We start from the raw sequence: 20,315 nt of genomic DNA, 5'->3' as shown, positions 1-20,315 counted from the left end.
GTGGCTGTCACACATGAAACTGCAAGGATCATTTAAGTGCAGGGACAGTTTTTACACCATAGAAATGGTGTGGGAATAGGGTCTGTCAATTTATCTTGGACTACAAAATGATATTTTGAACAAAGACCTGGAATTTACATACTTTTTTGGTTGCAGCTGTATAACTCCTTAATATAGTGTAAGACAGGCTATGAGACGAACATAAATGTGGGTCATTCCAGGAAAAAAGAAGCAGTGACTGACACTAATAGGTTTATAGGTAGGTACTAGGCTATCAGCCCAAGGGCCTAAGTAAGCTTAGCCAACAAGCTTTCGTGGCTTAAGCCACCCAATAAAGTTAATTTCCGGTGCCCCTGTCGAGCAGAGCCACAGAAGTGATCCCCGGGTTGTATTTCCTATTTCCCATCCACTCATCAAGATTTTTCTTGAAGAATGCTAATGAGGAACTTTGCTTGATGGGTAGCTTGTTCCAGAGTATAGGAAGTCTCTGGGACAGGAATCTGTCCCTCCAGCATGTCCTGTTTATTGTGGTGACAAGGTTTAGGTCCCTAGAGCGTGTAGCTTGGAGGGATTGGGATTTCTTTAGGTGTAGCATGTCCAACAGCTCTGGGTTTAACATAGCTTTATATGTTAGGCAGAGATCTCCTCGGAGTAGGTGATATGCTACAGAGTAAAGTTGGAGTTTTTTGAGACGGTCAGTGTAGGGCATCTGTTTGAGGCCAGTAATCCTCTTTGTGAGGTACTTATGTGGCCTTTTCAGCTGCTGCAGATGTCTTGTGAGGTACATTCCAAAAGGGGTGTTGTACTCTGTAATGGGTCTAATGAAGAAAAGAGGAGTGGGAATCTTGGGGAATGGTGGGGGATCTGTAGCAAGCTACAATTTGGATTGCAGTTTTGCCCAGAGTTAGTTGCATTTGGATAACCTTGGATGCATTATGCTGTGCAACTAGCCTGGAGGTGTGGATATCCTTAATGAATATGGACACACCTCCACTTTTGGTGTTCTGGTCAAGGTTATATGGCTGAAAAGTGTGGCATGAGTTATAGCCTGGTGATGCAGGGGTGCTCTCTAGAGCCTTGAACCAGGTCTCAGTCACTGCACAGATATTGATGTTCTTCATTTTAAGGAGTGCCTCGAGTGAGTGCATTTTCAGATTTAGACTTCTAGCATTGAGTAGCATTACCCGCAGTTTTTGCTTGCCTGTTCCTGTTATGGTGGTGAATTTGTCATTTGAACCTTGCCTAAAAAAGTCACTGTAGGGGAGGCAAGACCCTTAGCCAGTATCCAGAATCCCAGGGACAACAGATGCAGGCCATCTCTGGCAAAGCATCATGGTCTGTCGACCATGTCGTCCCAGGCAGACAGATACTGGTTCCCCTTAGAATGACACCAGAAGCTTAGCCAATTGTTGAAGTCAATCATTTTGTCTTTGTACTGGGGTATCATTTTGGCAATGGCAGGATGTTACTCAGGGCTAGGGTCATACCTGCCTGGACTACAATATCAGAGATCTCTTCCATATCTCTTTTCATGTAGTCCAAGGAGGTACATCTCAGGTCGTTCACACCAACATGGACAATGACAGAGTCATATTTGTGCTTGTTGTGGAGTGACCTGAGTGCGTGGGTTATGTGGCGGATCCTGGCACCTGACAGGCAGCTGACAGTAATCTTCTCCTTGTTTAGCCTGGTGAGTGGGACATCAGTGTGCCTGACTATATAGTCAACTATGACTAGTGTGTTGGGTACATTGTTTTGCCTTATGGGCTGTGGTTTATTGGCACATTGAGTCTGTGGGCTATGTGTCATTTGGGTTGTGTTGGGGGGGTGGAGGTTGCTTGCGTTTCTGCTTTGGAGGTCTCTGTTGCTTGAGCAGATTATTATTGAGAGCCTCCATGAATGTATTTGCGTTGCTATGTGTGGATTTTGGTGGTGTAGGTTTAGTGGGACTATGTGATGAGTGTGGTGTGGTGCAAGTGTTTACCTTCTCCTCTTGACTGTCAAGTTCAGTCTTGGTTGGAGATAGCTTTACCTCCAGTTTGGCTAGATAAGTGCATCTCTCACAGGTTGTGGTGTTGGGTAGTAGGAGGAGAGGGTTGTCTGTGTACATGAGGCAATTGCTACATTGCCACAAGAGGCCTAGATTCATCAGATAGACAGGAGAGAACACTGAGAGCTGACCCTTGTACATGCCTGAATAAAAAACTACTTTCCTCTAGACAAGTGAGGAAAGTGAGTATAAGAGCTGTTTTTCTCTAAGCAAGTGAGGAAAATAAGTACAAAAACTGTTTTCCTCTAGGTAAAGAGGGGGTTGAGTGCTGTAGTAATTAGTAGCTTATTTAGTGCTAACAACAAGTTCTGAACAAGTGCTGAGCATGAATAAGCAAATTCAAGTGCTAAAACTAAGAATATGTTCCTGGATCTTGTGGTAGATAGGTTACCTAGGGCTTAGCACTCCCACTGATGAGCTAGAATGCTTCCCTCCAACACAGAAAGGCTTGGGAGGCTCAGAAGCTTACAAACAGTCCTCGATACAGCAAATCTGTGTCTGGACTAGACTAGTTACAGGAAAGGTGGGAAACAAGCATAAATGCAGGCTTTTAAACCAGAAAGTTGAAAGAGATGGAAAAACTGCCCAAACGGCCAATAAACTGCAGTTTCTGGGCCAGAAACCACTCTTGTGGTAGATAGGCTACCTAGTGCTTACCACTCCCACTGATAAGCTAGAAGGCTTCCCTCCAACACAGAAAGGCTTGGGGGTCAGAAGCTTGCAAGCAGTCCTGGATACAGCAAATCTGTGTCTGGACTAGACTAGTTACAGTAAAGGTGGGAAACAAGCACAAATGCAGGCTTTTAAACCAGAAGGTTGAAAGAGATGGAAAAACTGCCGAAACAGCCAATAAAACTACAATTTCTGGGCCAGAAACCACTCTTGTGGTAGATAGGCTACCCAGTGCTTACCTCTTCCACTGATAAGGTAGAAGGCTTCCCTCCAACACAGAAAGGCTTGCAGGGCTCAGATGCTTACAAACAGTCCTGGATACAGCAAAGCTGTATCTGGACTAGACTGGTTACAGGAAAGGTGGAAAACAAGCGCAAATGCTGGGTTTTAAACCAGAAAGTTCAAAGAGATGAAAAAACTGCCAAACAGCCAATAAACTACAATTTCTGGGCCAGAAACTACTCTTGTGGTAGATAGGCTACCTAGTGCTTACCACTCCCACTGATAAGCTAGAAGGCTTCCCTCTAACACAGAAAGGCTTGGGGGCTCAGAAGCTTACAAACAATCCTGGATACAGCAGATCTGTATCTGGACTAGACTAGTTACAGGAAAGGCAGGAAGCAAGCTTAGAATTTTTTTTTTGTAAAGTGGAAAGGGAGAAAGGAGAAACAGAAGATAATTCAAAATGAAGGACCTAAGTGGCTTGCCTTTCACAAATGTTCTCTCTGTATTAGGTAGAATGAGCTAGTGACATTAGACTGGAATAGAGCTGGGATAGAGATGAACAGATGGGACTGGTAGGAGTGTCTGAAGTTAAAATATGATCTCACTGTACTCGGTTGAGTGAGCAAATAAGATAGACCCAGGAGGAATGTTCAAACACAAATTTACAGGAGGGGTGGGCAATTCCAAAGCCACCAAGATTAATACCAGAACAAGAACAGGAGGACGGGTGGGAAACTAACTACTGAGACAGAGAGAGACCACAGTATTCTATGAAACAATTAAATAGAAAAATAAATAACTACAGAGAGACACAGATCACAGTATTCAATGAAACAATTAAATAGAAAAATAAAAATGCAGTACAATCTTTAACACTGCAAGTTTGTACTTAACTCAGCTAGTAATGCATTTGATTGTAGGTATGTAGCAGAAGCCAAACAACTCAGATATTGAGCAGTAATAAATTCAAAGATATGTGACTAACACTTATAAATACATAGAAACCCTCTAGGCTAAGAGTTTAACACTGAATATCAATGAAGTTAAACACAGTAGCCACCACTTACTGCAGACAGAGAGAGAGAGAGAGAGAGAGACAGAGACCACAGTATTCTATGAAACAATTGCATTGAAAAATAAATAATTACAGAGAGACACAGACTACAATATTCAATGAAACAAGTAAATAGAAAAATAAAATGTAGTACAATATTTAATACTGCAAGTCTGTACTTCACTCAGCTAGTAATGCAGTTGATTGTAGATATGTAGCAGAAGCCAAACAACTCAGATATTGAGCAGTAATGCATTATATGCCAATGGTATGGGAGTGCACCACTACTTCCTTATTAATAGCATGACTTAAATAAAGCAGAATTTAAATGGATTATGGGAATGGGGAAGGGTCGAAGAACAACAAGATCAAGCTGATATTTTAAGTCTCATTAGCAGCCATTTGTGGAAAATATATTAAAATTCTAAAAGAAGCAGTCAGAGTGATTTTGAAGTGTTAGAATAGCACAGAAAATGAAGATAGAGAAAGAAAAAAAATAGATGTTTTTAGTTTTAAGTTGGAATTTTCCTTTAATCACTTTTGAAGGGAACTTAGAATGTACTTAAAATAATTAAAAAATTTAGGTCTGCAGTGTCCCTATTATAAACTGCATGTATTCAAGTACTTGTAAATGAATGCTTTGAATGGTTTCACCTACATAAAATTTACCTGGAGAATAGGGGCACAACATGCAGTATGCAGCTACCCTAGTTGTCCAGTAAAAGTAACCAAATGATGTAAAAAGACTCCTATTAATCTTTATTAATTTTTATTCAGTTTAATTTCACCAAGTCTTTTGGGTTTCTAATACCTTGATGGGAATGGACCCCATTCTTAAGACAAAGTATGATTAAAGTTCCTGAAGTTAGTATTGTTTCAGTTTTTGATGTTAGCCAGAAGTGCTCTTTGCAGCATCCACAATGTGCCCAGAATTGACTCTTTCTGCAATTCATAGGGAATTACATGTATCAGTAGCATATCTAAATAATACTGTAAATTCTTTCTATGAGACCAATTGTTCCTACTGGCATTGAAAGTGTTGGGTATCCTTCTTCCATATTGCCCTAATTTCTGTCTGCAAATCCTGGTATTTTATGACTTTTTTGTCTGTCTGTACATAAAACACTGTAATCACTGGGTGTAGCAATTTCATTGATAAGTGCTACTTTTGTCTTATTTTTCTGGATTACTATATTGGTTTTCCTCACTTCCATTTTTGAACTGTTGGTAATTGGTAAATCCATGTGAAATAAACATTATTCAAAATAATGCCTTGTTGCCCATGTTTCCAGTGCTTCTCAGCTACTTCAGCATTGTAATGTTTGAACAATCCCCAGTCCAGTGCATCGGTCTTGCCACATTATTATGCCTTTAAGTATACATTCTACAAGATATATCTGTAGGTAAAATAGACCTCACAAGGAAATATCCCTAGTCTCTACCATAACCATCTTCCTCAACCTCATGGAAGTTAAGGTGTGTGAAAGACCCTTTGTATTTCTCATATTACTTTCAAGTGGCAAATCAATAGCTGCATCATAGCCAAGTAAGACTTTAAACCTGGCCAAGTGTAAGCAACAATATCTCTCATATAATCTGCCACAAATTAAATATCATATGTAAATGCCATTAATCATTGTAATTTGAATCAACCCATTTTTTTCTCAGTTATTTTATCATATGACTGTGAGAAGTCTTTAAAAAAGTTCCTTGCTATAATACGCATCAATGAGTATCTGAAATATTTTGCTCATTTACACCGTTTGATAATGTTTAATTAATTCCACTAGGTAATGACCTACTTAGATATGGGGTGAGACCTGGTGATGTGTAAAAAGGTATTCTGCCATAGGCTGCTACTCATCTTGGAGTAACCATGGCCATACCTCTTAACCTCTTAGTGTAAAAACTCTGGACAAAGCCTAACATAATGGGGGACAAAGACCCAAAAGTATGGACAGATGTTAAATATTGCTCTTAATGATTTGAGTTACCGTACATTTTCTGAAATGGTATTTCACTACAATAAACCATAACCAAAATTCAGTTCTGCAGAGCTTTTTATTACTTTGCTGAAAATAAACAAATTTAAACAAATATGTATTATTGTCCTTTACATCCCTCCTGATGACAATACAGCTGCACTGGAAGATACCCTCCACTGGGCAACCATAACAGTTCCACAAGAAAAAGTATTACTAGATGATTTCAATATCAATTGGTTGGCCATGATGTCTAACTCCCTTACATCTAGCATAAATCTATATTTCACACAATTAATTAATAGCCCTACATGTTATAGCAATACATCAAATTCCTTATTAGACTGGATCCTAGTATCAGACACTGGTAAATTCACCATCACAAATTCAATGTCAGACTGCCAGTGACCATCTTTCAAGCTATATGACCAGACATCTCTCACATCCATTTAAACAGCATGTTTATAAAACGACACACAACCTGTCCAAGTTTAACCCTGAAATATCCATTACTACCATATCATCTGTTAACCGGAACATCCTAAAAATCCTCCCCTTAGATGATGCTGTAAATTAATTCAATACAACTTTCCTAAATATCTTAAATAGCTTTGTACCTCATAGAAGAAAGAGACTAAAAACAAATAATGCAATTTGGTTATCCAAATAAGTAGAATGCTAATGCAAGATGAAAAAATGTGGGGAAAGAATGGCACAAATATAAAACACCACACTATCTTGAAAACTTAAGAATATTTTGCAACAGTACTACAAAGAAAATAAATGTAGACAAAAGAAACTATCATAACAACATTAAAAACAACATTAAATACAGTCCTAAAAAATTCTTGTCAGCCATTAAAGAAATCTTAAATCCCAGCCAAAAATTCAAACCTTACCCCTCTCCCAATAACTCACCATTGAAAACTACAATGGAATTCAACTCTTACCTCATAGGTAATATAGCATCCCTAACCAGGGATTCCCCAACATCTAATTCTAACCTTGCCCAACAGCCACATATCACCACATCCACTTTTATCTTCAAACCTCTGCCCACATCCTATATAGAACTATTCATAAACAAATTCAAACTATGTTCTACTTCAGCTGATGGCCTTCCAAAGCAGTACATTAAAACAGCAGCCAATAGCAATGCATATCCTGTCTCAATCCTTATAAATAAGTCAATACAGGAACTCCCAGATTCTCTCTCTAGAAAAAAAATCACACATTATCACTTTACACAAAGGAAGAAATTCAACAAACATCAATAACTTTATCAATCTTATTCCTCCTCTCCAAAATACTTTAAAATATATCCATAAGCAATTGCTAAACTGTCTTCTGCAGGAAGAACTCCTATCCCTCATACAATATGGCTTTCATCTCACTCAAAGCACTAATACTGCACTTCTAACCTTTACAGGTACTGTCAATAAAGCTAGAGATAATTGCAAACTGGTCTCCCCTTATATCTTGACTTGTCTAAAACCTTCAGTGTTTGTCACTGCAAACTTTTATTTCAAGTATCCTCACTTTCTCAGCCCACCTTTTTGTCATTCAAAAGCTAATTTTGCAATAGGTATCATACTAAGGTGGTGGTGCTGCGGTAGTGTTATTGCCTCACAGTTAGACGTTGCCCGTTCGATTCTCAGAGCGTCTTCTGTTTGTCGACATCCGTGAATGGGCGTTCCTTCGTTGAAGGTTGTGCGTTAGGCCCGGCAAGCCAGAATGTAAAAATCTAATGCCAATCATTAGCAGACCAGAGTTCCGCTGTGGCAACCCCTAACTGGGAAAAGCCAAAAGATACAAACAAACAAATCAGTCAGTAAAATGGCACTCTACCCTCTTTCCATACCTTCCAGTTACCCTTGGTATACCACAAGGCTCTTTAACATTCTCACCAACATCCTTCATGCATCCATACACAAAGTCTCTCTAATGCAATATGCAGATGACTCCACACTCATATGCATAATAAACAACCTGGGACATCTCCAAAAATTACTCAAGAAGTTTTGACAGCCATAAAACATAGCTTTGTAACTCACAACTCATGCTCAACCCCCCCCCATAAAAAAACTACTTTCCCCCCTAAATCTCTCTCACATGAAAAAAAAATGAAATCCTCTCTCTTAATAATACAACCATTGAAGTCACTTATCATAGAATTATTAGGGATGATAGTGGATGGCAATCTTAAATTCGATCTGCATGTACAAAATATAAAGCACAAAATGTTCTTATCAATGGATCTAAAACTACACTTGCCACTACTTACCTTCCCCCCTCACTACTTTGTGTTCCCATCATTCCTAACTACCACATATCACAAAAAGCAAAACAATATATAATAAAATGGCTAAATTTGCAGCAAATACCATTTTACTGTAAAGCACTAAAAAGCTAAAATTTATTAGAACTACCCCAACAACTGACATATACACAGCTTCTTATCACTTAAAATTTTTCCAGAATCCATCTGCTTCTCCAACACTAAATACCATTCTACACAACTATCTTCCAGCTTAGTCATTATGATTGAATGACCAAAAACTCCTCTGTCCACAAACCTATCAAATCTGCTGGGCATGGAATACTCAGGGATGACATAATGGTTAAGGTGTTTACCTTAAAGACACAAGGTGCAGGGTTTGATTCTCACATGGGATAACTGGCTAGGCTTCAAATGGCCCAAAAGTGCAGTTAGCCTAGTACTAACCTATGAACCTATACCAGGTTGCTAAGGCCTAAAACTCCTTACCTGTATTCATCAGGTCATTATCCTTCTTCCAGTCCTTTAAAAGTATTCTGAAATACTTCCTTACTAAAATCTGACTTGTTTCTTGCTCAACCCCAGTTTAAACTGTATCCTTAAATATACAAATAAGTATACATACCTTACTCCTGTTTTTCACTCACTTCCTTACATCAACAAATTTCACTCACCTGACTCTATATCCAAATATGCCATAGCCCTTTTTTCTCCCTCTTCATATTACAATTTCTACTTGTAATACACTTGCTTACTTCATTTTTCTTCTTCTTCTTTCAGCCTTTCCTGATTAGGGGTCGCCACAGCGGATCACCTGTCTGCTCATGATTTCTCTAAATATTAAATTTTTGTCATGTAAGTTATATCTGTTCTTAACCAATCTTTTCACATTATATGTAGTTTGGTATAATTATTTAAACTGTATATCTTTTTGTATTATTTTTGAAGATTGTAAAATGTTTGCTCTTTAAACATTTTTGTAATACTTTGAAGCTTTCCTCTGAGGGCCTTCACTGAAAATAGACACTTGTGCAGTTGGACTTTCTTGGTAATCAAATGCCAGTAAATAAATAAATGAAGTCTGAAACCCAAATGCATGCCATTATTTGCTGACTTCAGTTCTCAATGATTTGCCAAACCACATATTTTAACAGATCAAAAATATGAGGCAAAATATGGACAGTTGAAAAGTTTGAACACGACAAGTTTTAATTCAAAATTCTACATCTAGGATCCTCACGAATTCAAAACTAGCCTGATTAAAGAAAGAAAATCTATTTGCATACATATTAAGTGCATATTTATTAAAGTCATGTTTTTTAGCCTGGAAAGTAAATAATCTATAAAGTCATGTTAGAACTGAACCTTATTCTGAAAAAAACAATGCACACTAAAATACTTTAATTGTGAAAATCATATATTAGATAAGTATAGCAAGAGTATGCAAATAGTCTCCACTGCTATGCTATTAAATTGCATTTGTTAAATTTCAAAAACAGATATTAATGAATGTTGCAGCAAAGTTAACAAAAACACTGTCCAAGAACCCTAAGATGCAAAAGAAGAAACTGTCCTTAAACATAGTGTATGGCCAGTTTTTAGGGCTAACTAGTTCCAGACTTGCAATAGAAATAATAATATTGCTTGTGAGTAGTCTTAATCTCTTCTGAAAAATAAAAAAACGTTCACTTACGTATTTTCTTTTTTCATGAAGGGCTGGAAATTAAAATCCAAAAATCTAGATGCAGACTGCAAATTCCGCTATATTTTACACGTGCATCTTTTTTCACAACCTGAAAATATATCTGAAAGTCGATGTTTCATACTTGTGTTTCTTTTCTTTTTCCAGTGGAGCAAGCCTTCAGCACCCCACCGGTGAAAACTTTGTAACCCTAATTCTGAGGTTGCTATGGATATAACAGCATTTATAGCAAAGAGGTTCACACTTAAGTGCAGAACAGATCTAAATAGCTAATACAGACCTCTCTAGTGGATTTCAAGTAGTTTTATGTATTTTCAGGAAACAGTAAATAAATGTTCTTTAGGTTCATACTAGGCTATCTGCCCTAGGGCATTTATAAGCCTAGCCAGAGTGTGTTTGGCTTTCGCCACCCATTTTAAATTAATTTTGCTATGCCCTTTTTCGAGGTTAGTATACTGTTCCTCTGTCTAACAGTGACACAGAAGTGAGACCCGGGGTAAACCTACGATCTCCCATCCACTCATCAAGATTCCTCTTGAAGAGAGTCAATGAGGGACTCTGCCTAACCTGGACTGGGATTTTATTCCAGAGTGAAGGGAGCCTCTGGGTTATGAATCTGTCCCTCCAGCATGTCCTATTTATTTCAGTGCTGAGGTTCAAGTCTCTCAAGCGCATAGCTCGATGGGATTTGGATTTTCTGAGGTGCAGCATGTCCATTAATTCCGGGTTGGACATGGCTTTATACATCAGGCACAGATCACCTCTGAGCAGGCGGTATGCCACTGAGTAGAGCTGGAGTTTCTTTAACCGGGCAGCATATGGCATCTTTCTGAGCCCTTTGATCCTCTTGGTGAGGTACTTTTGGGGGTCTTTCCAGTTGCTGCAGGTGTCTGTAAGGTACATCCCAAAAGGGGCATTGTACTCAATTATGGGCCTGATAAGGGATGAGTAAAGAGGCACGATAACCTCCCCTGATCTAGATGTGAATCCCTTCATGATTAGGTGGGCTATATAAAATGTTTTTCTAACCACTTTGGCCACGTGGTTGTCAAATGAGAGATTGCTATCAACTTGGGTCCCCAGGTCCCTAATTACTTCTTCTGTACTTAATGGATTACCACCTATGTGGTAATTTGTGGGCACTTTGTTTTTGCCAAAGGGGATGACTATACACTTTTTGGCATTTAGCTTGAGGCCATGGCTCTGGCACCAGTTGTCTGTTTCTATGAGGCCCTTTTGGAGGATGCTTGTGTTGGCTGGAGAGTCGATTATGGTGCCCAGTTTGCAGTCATCTGTGAACTTGGTCAGCCACAGTCCTTCTGTGTTGGCCTGTACCTCTGAGAAATATATACCGAACAAGAGAGGTCTCAGGACTGAGCCTTGTGGGACGCCACTTGTAACTGGTTTGGAGTCTGACATGGCTCCAGCAATTCTAACCATGTGGGTTCTGTCTTTGAGCCAGTTTGCAACCCATCTAGTGACATAGGGGTTTATATTTAAGCTGGTGAGCTTATCTATAATGCCCGAGTGGGATATTGTATCGAAGGCTTTTGCGAGGTCCAGGTAGGCTGTGTGGACCACCTTCCTCTCGTCAATGGCCTTGGTGACTGTTTCAAAGAAATCGACCAGGTTTAAGAGGCAGGATCTGCCCTTAACAAAGCCGAACTGGGTAGGATCCAGTGTCTGTAGGTCCCCAATATCTTTATTTATGAGGTTCATGATGATCCTTTCCATAGCTTTGCAGACCAAGCTAGTCAGGCTTATGGGGCGATAGTTTCCAGGATCCATTGAGGCACCACCTTTGTGGAGAGGGACCACTGTTGCTGTACGCCACTCTTTGGGTACATATCCTGTAGTAAGGCTGAGATTGAACAGTAGTTTTATGTTTGGGTTTAGCTCTTCTTGGAGTTCATGTAGGACGCAGCCCGGGACACCGTCTGGTCCCATTGATGCTGTGTTTTTTGCTTTGGAGAGGGCGGCTCTTACCTGAGCATCTGAGATGTCAGGGGGGCAGCACTCTGCTGGGATAGATATTTGCCCTTTTGGTGGGGAGGGGGGGAGAAGTTTGCACTGAACCTGTCAGCTAGGATGTTGGCAATTTCTGTGGGATCGATGTATTTTTTGTCATTTTGGACTAATTCTGAGCATATCTGGGAATTCCCACCCAGGTTCCTAACATAACTAAAGAAAGCCTTGTGATTATCCTTAGTGTCCTATGCAATTTTTCTCTTGAAGCTGGCCTTAGATGATTTTATCAGTGCCCGTAGTTTTTTGCTAATACTGATCAGAGATGCCTTCCCTTTTTGGGATTTTGCTCTATCATGTAGTAGCTTCCTCCTTCTATTGTATAGTTTGTTTATGGCTGGGGTCCACCAGACAGGACTTTTGCCTTTGGAGGATTGGGTCTTGGTTTTATTTGGGATTGCATGATCCATGCATTCCTGAAGGTGTTCATAGAATGCATTTATAAAGGATTCTGCGGTCTGGGCCATATTTTCCACAGGCTGGGGCCTTTGACGGATCCCACCTCGGTTGTCCGTAGTGTGAAATCTTCTTTAGAGAAGTTTTTCACTGTGGTTTTCTTGGCAGGGGTGGGGTCGGGATGTGAATATCCAGTGAGATTAGTTTATGGTCTGATCTTACCAATGAGGGATACACTTCTGGTCTGGAGCACAGAGTCCCCATGTTGGTGATGATCAGGTCCAGTATGTTTTCCCCTCTTGTGGGAGTGGTAACAAGTTGTTCCATAGCATTTGAGTTTATAAATTCTAGGAATCTTTGGGCTAGGGTGTTGGAGCTAGAGTAATGCTCCCAGTCTATGTTTGGGTAGTTGAAGTCACCCAATATAATGGTGTTTGGAGAGACCTTCATATTTTCCAGTGTTCTCAGGAAGGCCAAGTGGGGTTCCTGGGTTTGGGAGGGTGGTCTGTAGCAGGCTATAAACTGGAAGGCAGTTTTACCCACTGTTAGTTGCACATGGATAGTCTCTGATGCTTCGTGCTGTGCCACCAACCTGGAGGTGTGGGTATCTTTGACGAATATTGATACTCCCCCTCCTTTTGTGGTTCGGTCCAAGTTTTGGGGCTGAAAAGCATGGTATGAGGTATAACCTGGTAGTGCTGGGGTGCTCTGGGAGCCTTGAACCAGGTTTCTATTACTGCACAGATATCAATGTTCTCCATGCTAAGGAGAGTTTCGAGTGCATGCATCTTGAGGTTTAGACTTCTGGCATTGAGTAGCATTACTCTTAGTTTCTTATCCCTTGTGATACCTATGGAGGTGGGTTTGTCTTTTGAGCCTTGCCTAAAAAAGGCACTATGGGGGAAGCAAGAGCCTTTGCCAATATCCAAAAGCCCAGGGGTGACAGGTGCAAGCTGTCCCTAGCAAAGCATCGTGGCTTGTCGAGCATGTCATCCCAGGCTGACAGGCATTGGATCCCCTTTGAATGACACCAATACTTAAGCCAATTGTTGAAATTGATCATCTTGTCTTCATATTGTGGCATCATTCTTGGTGAGGGTAAGATGCTACTCAAGGTCAGGGTCATACCGGTCTGGGCTACATGCTCAGAGAGCTCCTCTATGTCTCTTTTCATGTAGTCCAGGGAAATATGTCTCAGGTCATTTACACCAGCATGGACAATGACCGAGTCATATTTGTACTTGCCTTGGAGTGACCTGAGTGCTTGTGTTATATGGCGGATCCTAGCACCCGACAGGCAGCTCACCGTGACCTTCTCCTTGTTCAGCCTGGTCAGCGGGACGTCAGTTTGCCTGACGATAGAGTCACCTATAACAAGTGTATCAGGTGTGTTGTTTAGCCTTAAGGGTTGTGACAGTTTGTCTTAAACACACACGAGGGCCCTTTTCTGTTAGGTATTGATAATATAGTTTTATACTGCCCCCTGTAATAAAGAATGAATAAAAAAAATAAGACTTTTATTTGCTAATAAACTTTGGTCCTCATTTACTAACCTGTAGTTGGATTGATCTTGCAGAGTTTGTAATAAAGTCTAGTTAATTTTCTATGGAAAACCCATTTTACTGCTTCTGTTTTTGATATTTAATGGCCATATATTTTTCTACACACACACACACACACACACATATATATATATATATATATATATATATATATATATATAAACTTATGGCTGATCACTTAGTCTTTGATCACTGTATTATTGTTAGCAGCAGTCTGCCTTTCCATTCTTACTAATAATTGCAGGCTATGCTGATAAACGTTTGTGTCTAAAAAAGTGACTTTACAGTTGTACTGTCACTAATGTCAAAGGAAAGATTTGTTAAATGTTTTCTTCAACTAAATACAGAAGACTGTCCTACAGCTGAAACTATAGTTTGTACTGCACATGGTGCATAAAATAATCATTCTTGCTACATCTTTAGCATTTCTTAAGTTTCCCATTATCCTTGATTCTTCATTTGATTTTTGAAAATTACAGGAAAGTAATGCAGTTTAACCAAGTGTTTGTCATTTTCTGAAAAATAAGTTTCCATACAAGTTAAATTCTTCTGAGCATAAATTGTAAAGTCTAAGACTTCAAAAGCCAAGAGTAATACTGCTCAAATCTAGAAGTAATTTACACACATCTTCTACAACCTGGTCTGCTTTTATTTCCAGTCTACTTTTCAAATCACCCTCGTCATCATATAATCCTAATTTTTCTTTGTCTTCAGGGGATCTCAGTGAAGATCATAACCGTTTCCTCAAAACAATAGAATTAAAAGTGCAAAGTGGGGTGTCAGTTTTCATTGACATCACAGTGTCAGAGAGTATTCTTCTGTTTTTGAGTTAAAAACGTGAGGCATTGGAGGGGGCATCAACACTGCCTGTAAAAGACACTTAAACAGCATCATTTTTTGAATGTGCTGTTTTTTGTCTGAATCACAATTTATTTTCAAAGTTTTGGGACTTGCAAGATCAGGTCTTGCATTAACTTTTGGGCACTGTTCCACAGATTCCTTTTATAAGTGAAAAAAAAAAACAGACAAAAAAGCCCATAATATTCACAACGTAATTCCATCCATCCACAACACCTTTTCCCATTTTTGCACATGGGGTCAGGGTGTCACTTCAACAGTGACGATTATCTAGAGCCAATGTTTACACTGCCGGGTGGGTAGCCCTACCACTGTAGTTCTTCCACACCACACACTCATATGCACACTCACAGGTATGGCCAGTTTAGAGTATCCAATCCACCTACTGCATGTCTTTTGGAATGTGGGAAAAAAAACCAGAGCACCCTGAGGAACCCAACGCAAACACAGGGAGGTCTTGCAAACTCTGCAGAGAAGGCACCCCAACCGATAATTAAACCAGGGAACCGCTTGCTGTGTGGTGACAACACCAATGGCTGTGCCACTGAGTTGCCCCTAAATATTCTAATATTTAGAATGTAATTCTGCCTATAGAATTAAAGTTTTAAAGTAAGATGGAGGAAGGCAGGAAGTATCTAAGATCCAACCAAAGTACAACAAGCAGAGGAGAGAGGCTAATGAAAAAGGGACAGGAGTAATGTCGAATTGCAAATAGTGACAATGAGTGAGAAGTGGGAAAGGATAAATAGCATGCCCTGCATTTAAGTTTGAATTCAGGATGGTGAAGATATAAGGTATACTGAAAGAATGAACAGCAAGTATAGTCTGAGTGGGTTAAATACAGGCACATCTGGGGAATAAATGGTACGGGGAACTACTAGGATGCAAAATATTCAGCAAAGACAGGAACGAAAGCTGAAGACAGGTACACAAGTATACATATTTGAGATTAATGTGTTCAGCAAATGGGAAAAATAAGAACACAGGTGAGAGAGAGACAAAAAAAAGGATGGTAGCAATTCTACTAGAAGGGAAATGAGGGCAGGATTGGTAGGTAAATATGGTCTAATGACTGTGAGAGTCTGGAGGCAGGATTGGTAGGTAGACATGGTGTAATGAATGTCAGGGTCTGGGGGCAAGATTGGTAGGTAGATGTGGGGTAATGACTGTAAGTATCTGGGGGCATGATTGGTAGGTAGATATGGCGTAATGACTGTGAGATTCTGCGGGCAGGATTGGTAGGTAGATATTGTGCAATGAATATGAGGGTCTAGGGTAGGACTGGTAGGTAGATATGGTGTAATGACTGCGAGGGTCTGGCTGGGGAGCTGACAAGAAACTCACAGATAGGATTAAAGAGTGATTTAGAAAAAGAAAGGAGGATTATAGTTATGTAGGACCTGAACTTGGCTGGTGTGATCTTTGTAGGTGGAATTATTGAATAAAGGTAGAGAAAATATGGCTATTTGATCAGAGAAGTTTGGAGTATTATGTAAGTAACTGCAAGAAGAGATAGGATGTTGTCTGTAATTCTTAGCAGAGCAAAATGTGTGTGAGAAGTAGAAGTGAGGGAACTCTTGAAAAACAGTGAGCAGACATCTGTATGTCATAACAGTGCACATACTCTGTACTGTTAGAGATAAAAGCCTTGAGGTGGGTGATTATATATATATAATTTGGAATGTAATATTAAAAACCTTGTTTATGGAATAAAAAGAAGGAAAAGTGCACATACTAGATCCTCTTATGACACTGACTACTTACGTAATTGTTAAAGTCAATTATCATCTCAGTATCGAAGCATCATTATTGGTGAAGGCAAACTACTCTCCAGAGGGTTCCTATTAGATGACCATTTTGGTTGAACTTGAAAAGATGAAAAGGCAAAATGACGAAGTGGCATATAAGCAAATTCTTTCCCTGGGAAAGAAATTGCTTGGCCGTGTCCATTACTTTGCCGTTTTCATCATTGTAGTGCGATCTCGGATGTTGGTATATTTAAGTAGGGAGGGTGTGGGGGCGAAGCCCCCCACTTTATGTTATGTTTTAAGTGTTTTTTTTTGGAACAGCAAATTTTTTTTCCCTTGGAAAAAAATCGCTGTTTTAAGCATTCGAGTTTGTAAGCTTTCGATTACATGGGGTCGATAAATCATCGTTTGCTTTTCTAAGCGTTCGATGATTTAATATAGACCCCCTCCAGATTGGTGTCTTACTTACCTGTAACGTGCAAGTAAGGTCCATCATGTTTCTGCATGTCTCTCTGGGTGCAACATGTCAGGTCATTTACTCCCATGTGGCAACCAAAAATTCATAGTAATGTTTGTTTGGTTTAAGGGCCCTTAGGCTCTTTGAGGCATGACAGATACTGCAGAAGCAGCTTAATGTCATCCATTTTTGTCTGGTCTGGTGAGCATGGAGCCTGCATGCCTAACCGGTGGTGGAGTGGGTGTACCTTGGGCCAATGGCTTTCCCAATGGGTCCTTATTTTAGCCATCATCTTAATTTGTATAAGAACATGGTCTAACAAGATTATTGGCAGAGTGCTAATGGCTGTATCAAATGGGTATAATTCTTTGAGATGTAATATCTATCCAGTCTTGCCAACACCTTATATTTCACTGAGAAATGTGTAAATATGTCCTGACCTTCTCTGACCTGCTATAGATTCCTTAACATTATATAATCCAAATAATTTCATATATTTTTCCAAAAATTCCATTCTTTCTGGACAGCCCTTGGTCCACCTAATATGTCTTCCCTGGTACATACAATATTCCAGTCACCCCAGTCACTAATATCCATTCCCAAAAGGCTATTAATTCCCTCATTATTTGTCTAGTATCTTGTATAGATATTTTAGGAGAAATGTAGACCAGAGTTATATAATAACTTACCTATTCTCTGTTAATTCATGCACAGGAAACTGCCCCTTCTTCTTTTTAAGTCTATCAGTGCTTGGTGGGGATCCTCATATGTTTTTATACCTAGAGGATAATAAACATGAAAGGTTGCTGGATACAAACATCAAAACATTAGGTCCATTTCTCTACATTTGCAAATACTAGGGAGGATTGTGTTCCTTCTGGTTCTAGTATGTGCTGAATAACCATTGTCCACAAATATTTTTCCTCTACTGTTAAAATTTCCTCAAGTTAAAACTATTGCAGTTTTATTAGAATAGGTCTTGGCTGCTTTCTCGCTGTGGATGTCAGACAGTTAACTCTGTGTGTATGTTCTATTTTTAAATGCTGCACTGGGATTCCTGAGCAGCTGTGTAGACACTTTTACACAAAGGCTTTGCAATCCCTTCCTTTGGCATTGTCAGGGACTGCTGTGAACCTCAGGATTTCCAGTCTCGGTTAGTCTTCCAGTCCAATTACTTTCTGGTGTAATTTCTCAGTTTTCAGCTCCTGCTTGATCAGTTTTTCTTTTAATTATCCTGCAAGATGATGAGCTCAGAGTGCTGATTTAAAACTTCTTCAAACCTCAGTCTTCTTTTATTAATGGCTGATATATAGTCTGTCAGTGATCCACTAATGTTAAGGATCTCTGTATATATCTGGTTTATTTTCTGATCCAGCAAAATTGTTTCTTTGCATTTTTACCTCCTGGCACTTTTCCCAAGGTTAAGTTTTCACTGCATCTCATTATTTAAGTAGAGACTTTCTTCACAGTGGCATTTCTAGTATTCATATGTGCTGCGTCCTTTCATTTGAAAACTTGTGATTACCCCGTGGCCAATTTTTTAACAGTTTTAATGATTCCTCAAAATGCGGTGTTCAGAGAAGCTTCTTATTTACCCATTACCTAACTGCAGGTCCCATAAAGATGATCTCTTGTTAATAATGCCAAATATTTGAAATCCATTGTTATGGTTCAATACAACAGTAGAGATTGTTATGGCTAGACCTGGTCATAGTAAGGAAAATAATTACTATAAGGAGAAAATTAGAAGCTACATAATTGGAGCAGAGTTGGCTAACTTTGCTAAATAGTATATAACAAAATAAAATGTATCTACAAAGCATAATGAGCATGTGTACTCTGGTATTCATATCACAGTATATTGTATAAGCATTCCTTACAATACACACACACACACACACATATATATATATATATATATATATATATATATATATATATATATATGTATATATATATATATATAAAGAGAGAGAGAGAGAGAGTACCCATTCTGTATTGTGATTCGTAAACATGGAAACATGGAAAGTGGCCCTTAATGGTGGGGCATAACCAAACTCTTGTCTGAAATGTGGAAATGCAAAGAGGATCACTTTGTACACAGTGGTAAATACAGTACTGCAGTATCTGATACATTTCTGTTTCTATCCATAACCCACTATTAGTCACACTGTGCGGTGTTATGTGATAGCACAGTGCAGTAAAGAACACCAGTGTACTAACGTATGCCTGCTGTGCTATGATGTCTGACTGTGATTCACAAAGGTATCACAGGCATTAAGCATGAAAGTGGAGCTATGGTCATTACCACAATATGGAAATTAGGATATCTGGTATTACACAACCTCTCAGTTATGAAAGCATCAATGTAAGGGGGCAAGGCAAATTTCTGGTAGCAGGGAACTTCATTGCTCAAAGGGTATTTCCTACCATGCAAAGTATTTTCTTTTTGTTTTTCCTTTTGCAAAAGCACTGATATGTTGGTCTACTTTGCATACTGAGCAATACAATAAATAGGAAAGTGGGACTGCTACACACTCAAGCATAATATGGGGTTGGATTTCTAGCTGCTACCCCATTGGGGCCATCCTTTCTGCAGATGCTGTTACATATTTGGATCATATATGATCCTGAAAGGGTTTATTTGTGTGTGCATTGTGTGAATGATGTACAGTATGTACACAATTGTGCAAGACCATGTGTTCATCCTTATGAATAACACAGAGTTTTGTTGTGTAATGGCATGTAGTAATACCACATACAAGCGTTACTCTATGGCTTGCAGTCTTCATAACTAGCATCTTAAGTTTTTTCTCTTTTTCTTTTTCTTCTCAGGTGCACACCAGGAGAAATACTGACCCTGCTGAGTGGAGGTACATGCACAGAGGAACCTCAGTTGTACAAGAAGGATGTGAAGCATTTTAAAATATATTTTTCATCACATTTTGATGAACTAGTCCAACCACCATTTCTAGACATTATCCATGGGAGCATGGCAAGTAACTTCACCTGAAATAGCAGATTTTAAACAGGTAATTCATGCTTGTATGCAGTCTTTAAGTTAGATATATTTGCATTAATCTTGTATATTTCATTCATTATGTTTTGTCCTAAAGAAGGTGTAATCTGTGCTCTAGTGGCTGAGATGTTGCATTATACATTAAATGCTTTTCTAGAGAAGGCATCGGACTACAAATTCTTACCTGTCTACTCTTCTGAGGCATATGTTCAGCGAAAACACATTTGTTATTTTATTTAGGCATTTTGTTGTACATATTTAACTAAATGAACTGAAAGCATTTAGCT

General features: G+C 39.2%; 1 protein-coding gene across 1 annotated transcript in view; it reads left to right on the top strand.

Moving 5' to 3' along the window:
• The window catches only part of LOC122789841, a 151,744-nt gene extending 131,722 nt beyond the window's left edge, over window positions 1-20,022 (top strand). The window contains exon 6 of the mRNA XM_044057277.1: window positions 19,845-20,022. Within this exon, the coding sequence (XP_043913212.1) occupies window positions 19,845-20,022 (178 nt within the window). The remainder of the gene's footprint in view (window positions 1-19,844) is intronic.
• The last annotated feature ends 293 nt before the right edge of the window (window positions 20,023-20,315 follow it).

This window comes from Protopterus annectens, chromosome 15.part0 (genome assembly GCF_019279795.1).
Source record: "Protopterus annectens isolate FY-2018-M chromosome 15.part0, PAN1.0, whole genome shotgun sequence".
NCBI classification, from domain to species: Eukaryota; Metazoa; Chordata; order Ceratodontiformes; family Protopteridae; genus Protopterus; species Protopterus annectens.
Note: the sequence above shows the minus strand (reverse complement) of the source record. Positions and strands in the feature narration are given on the sequence as shown.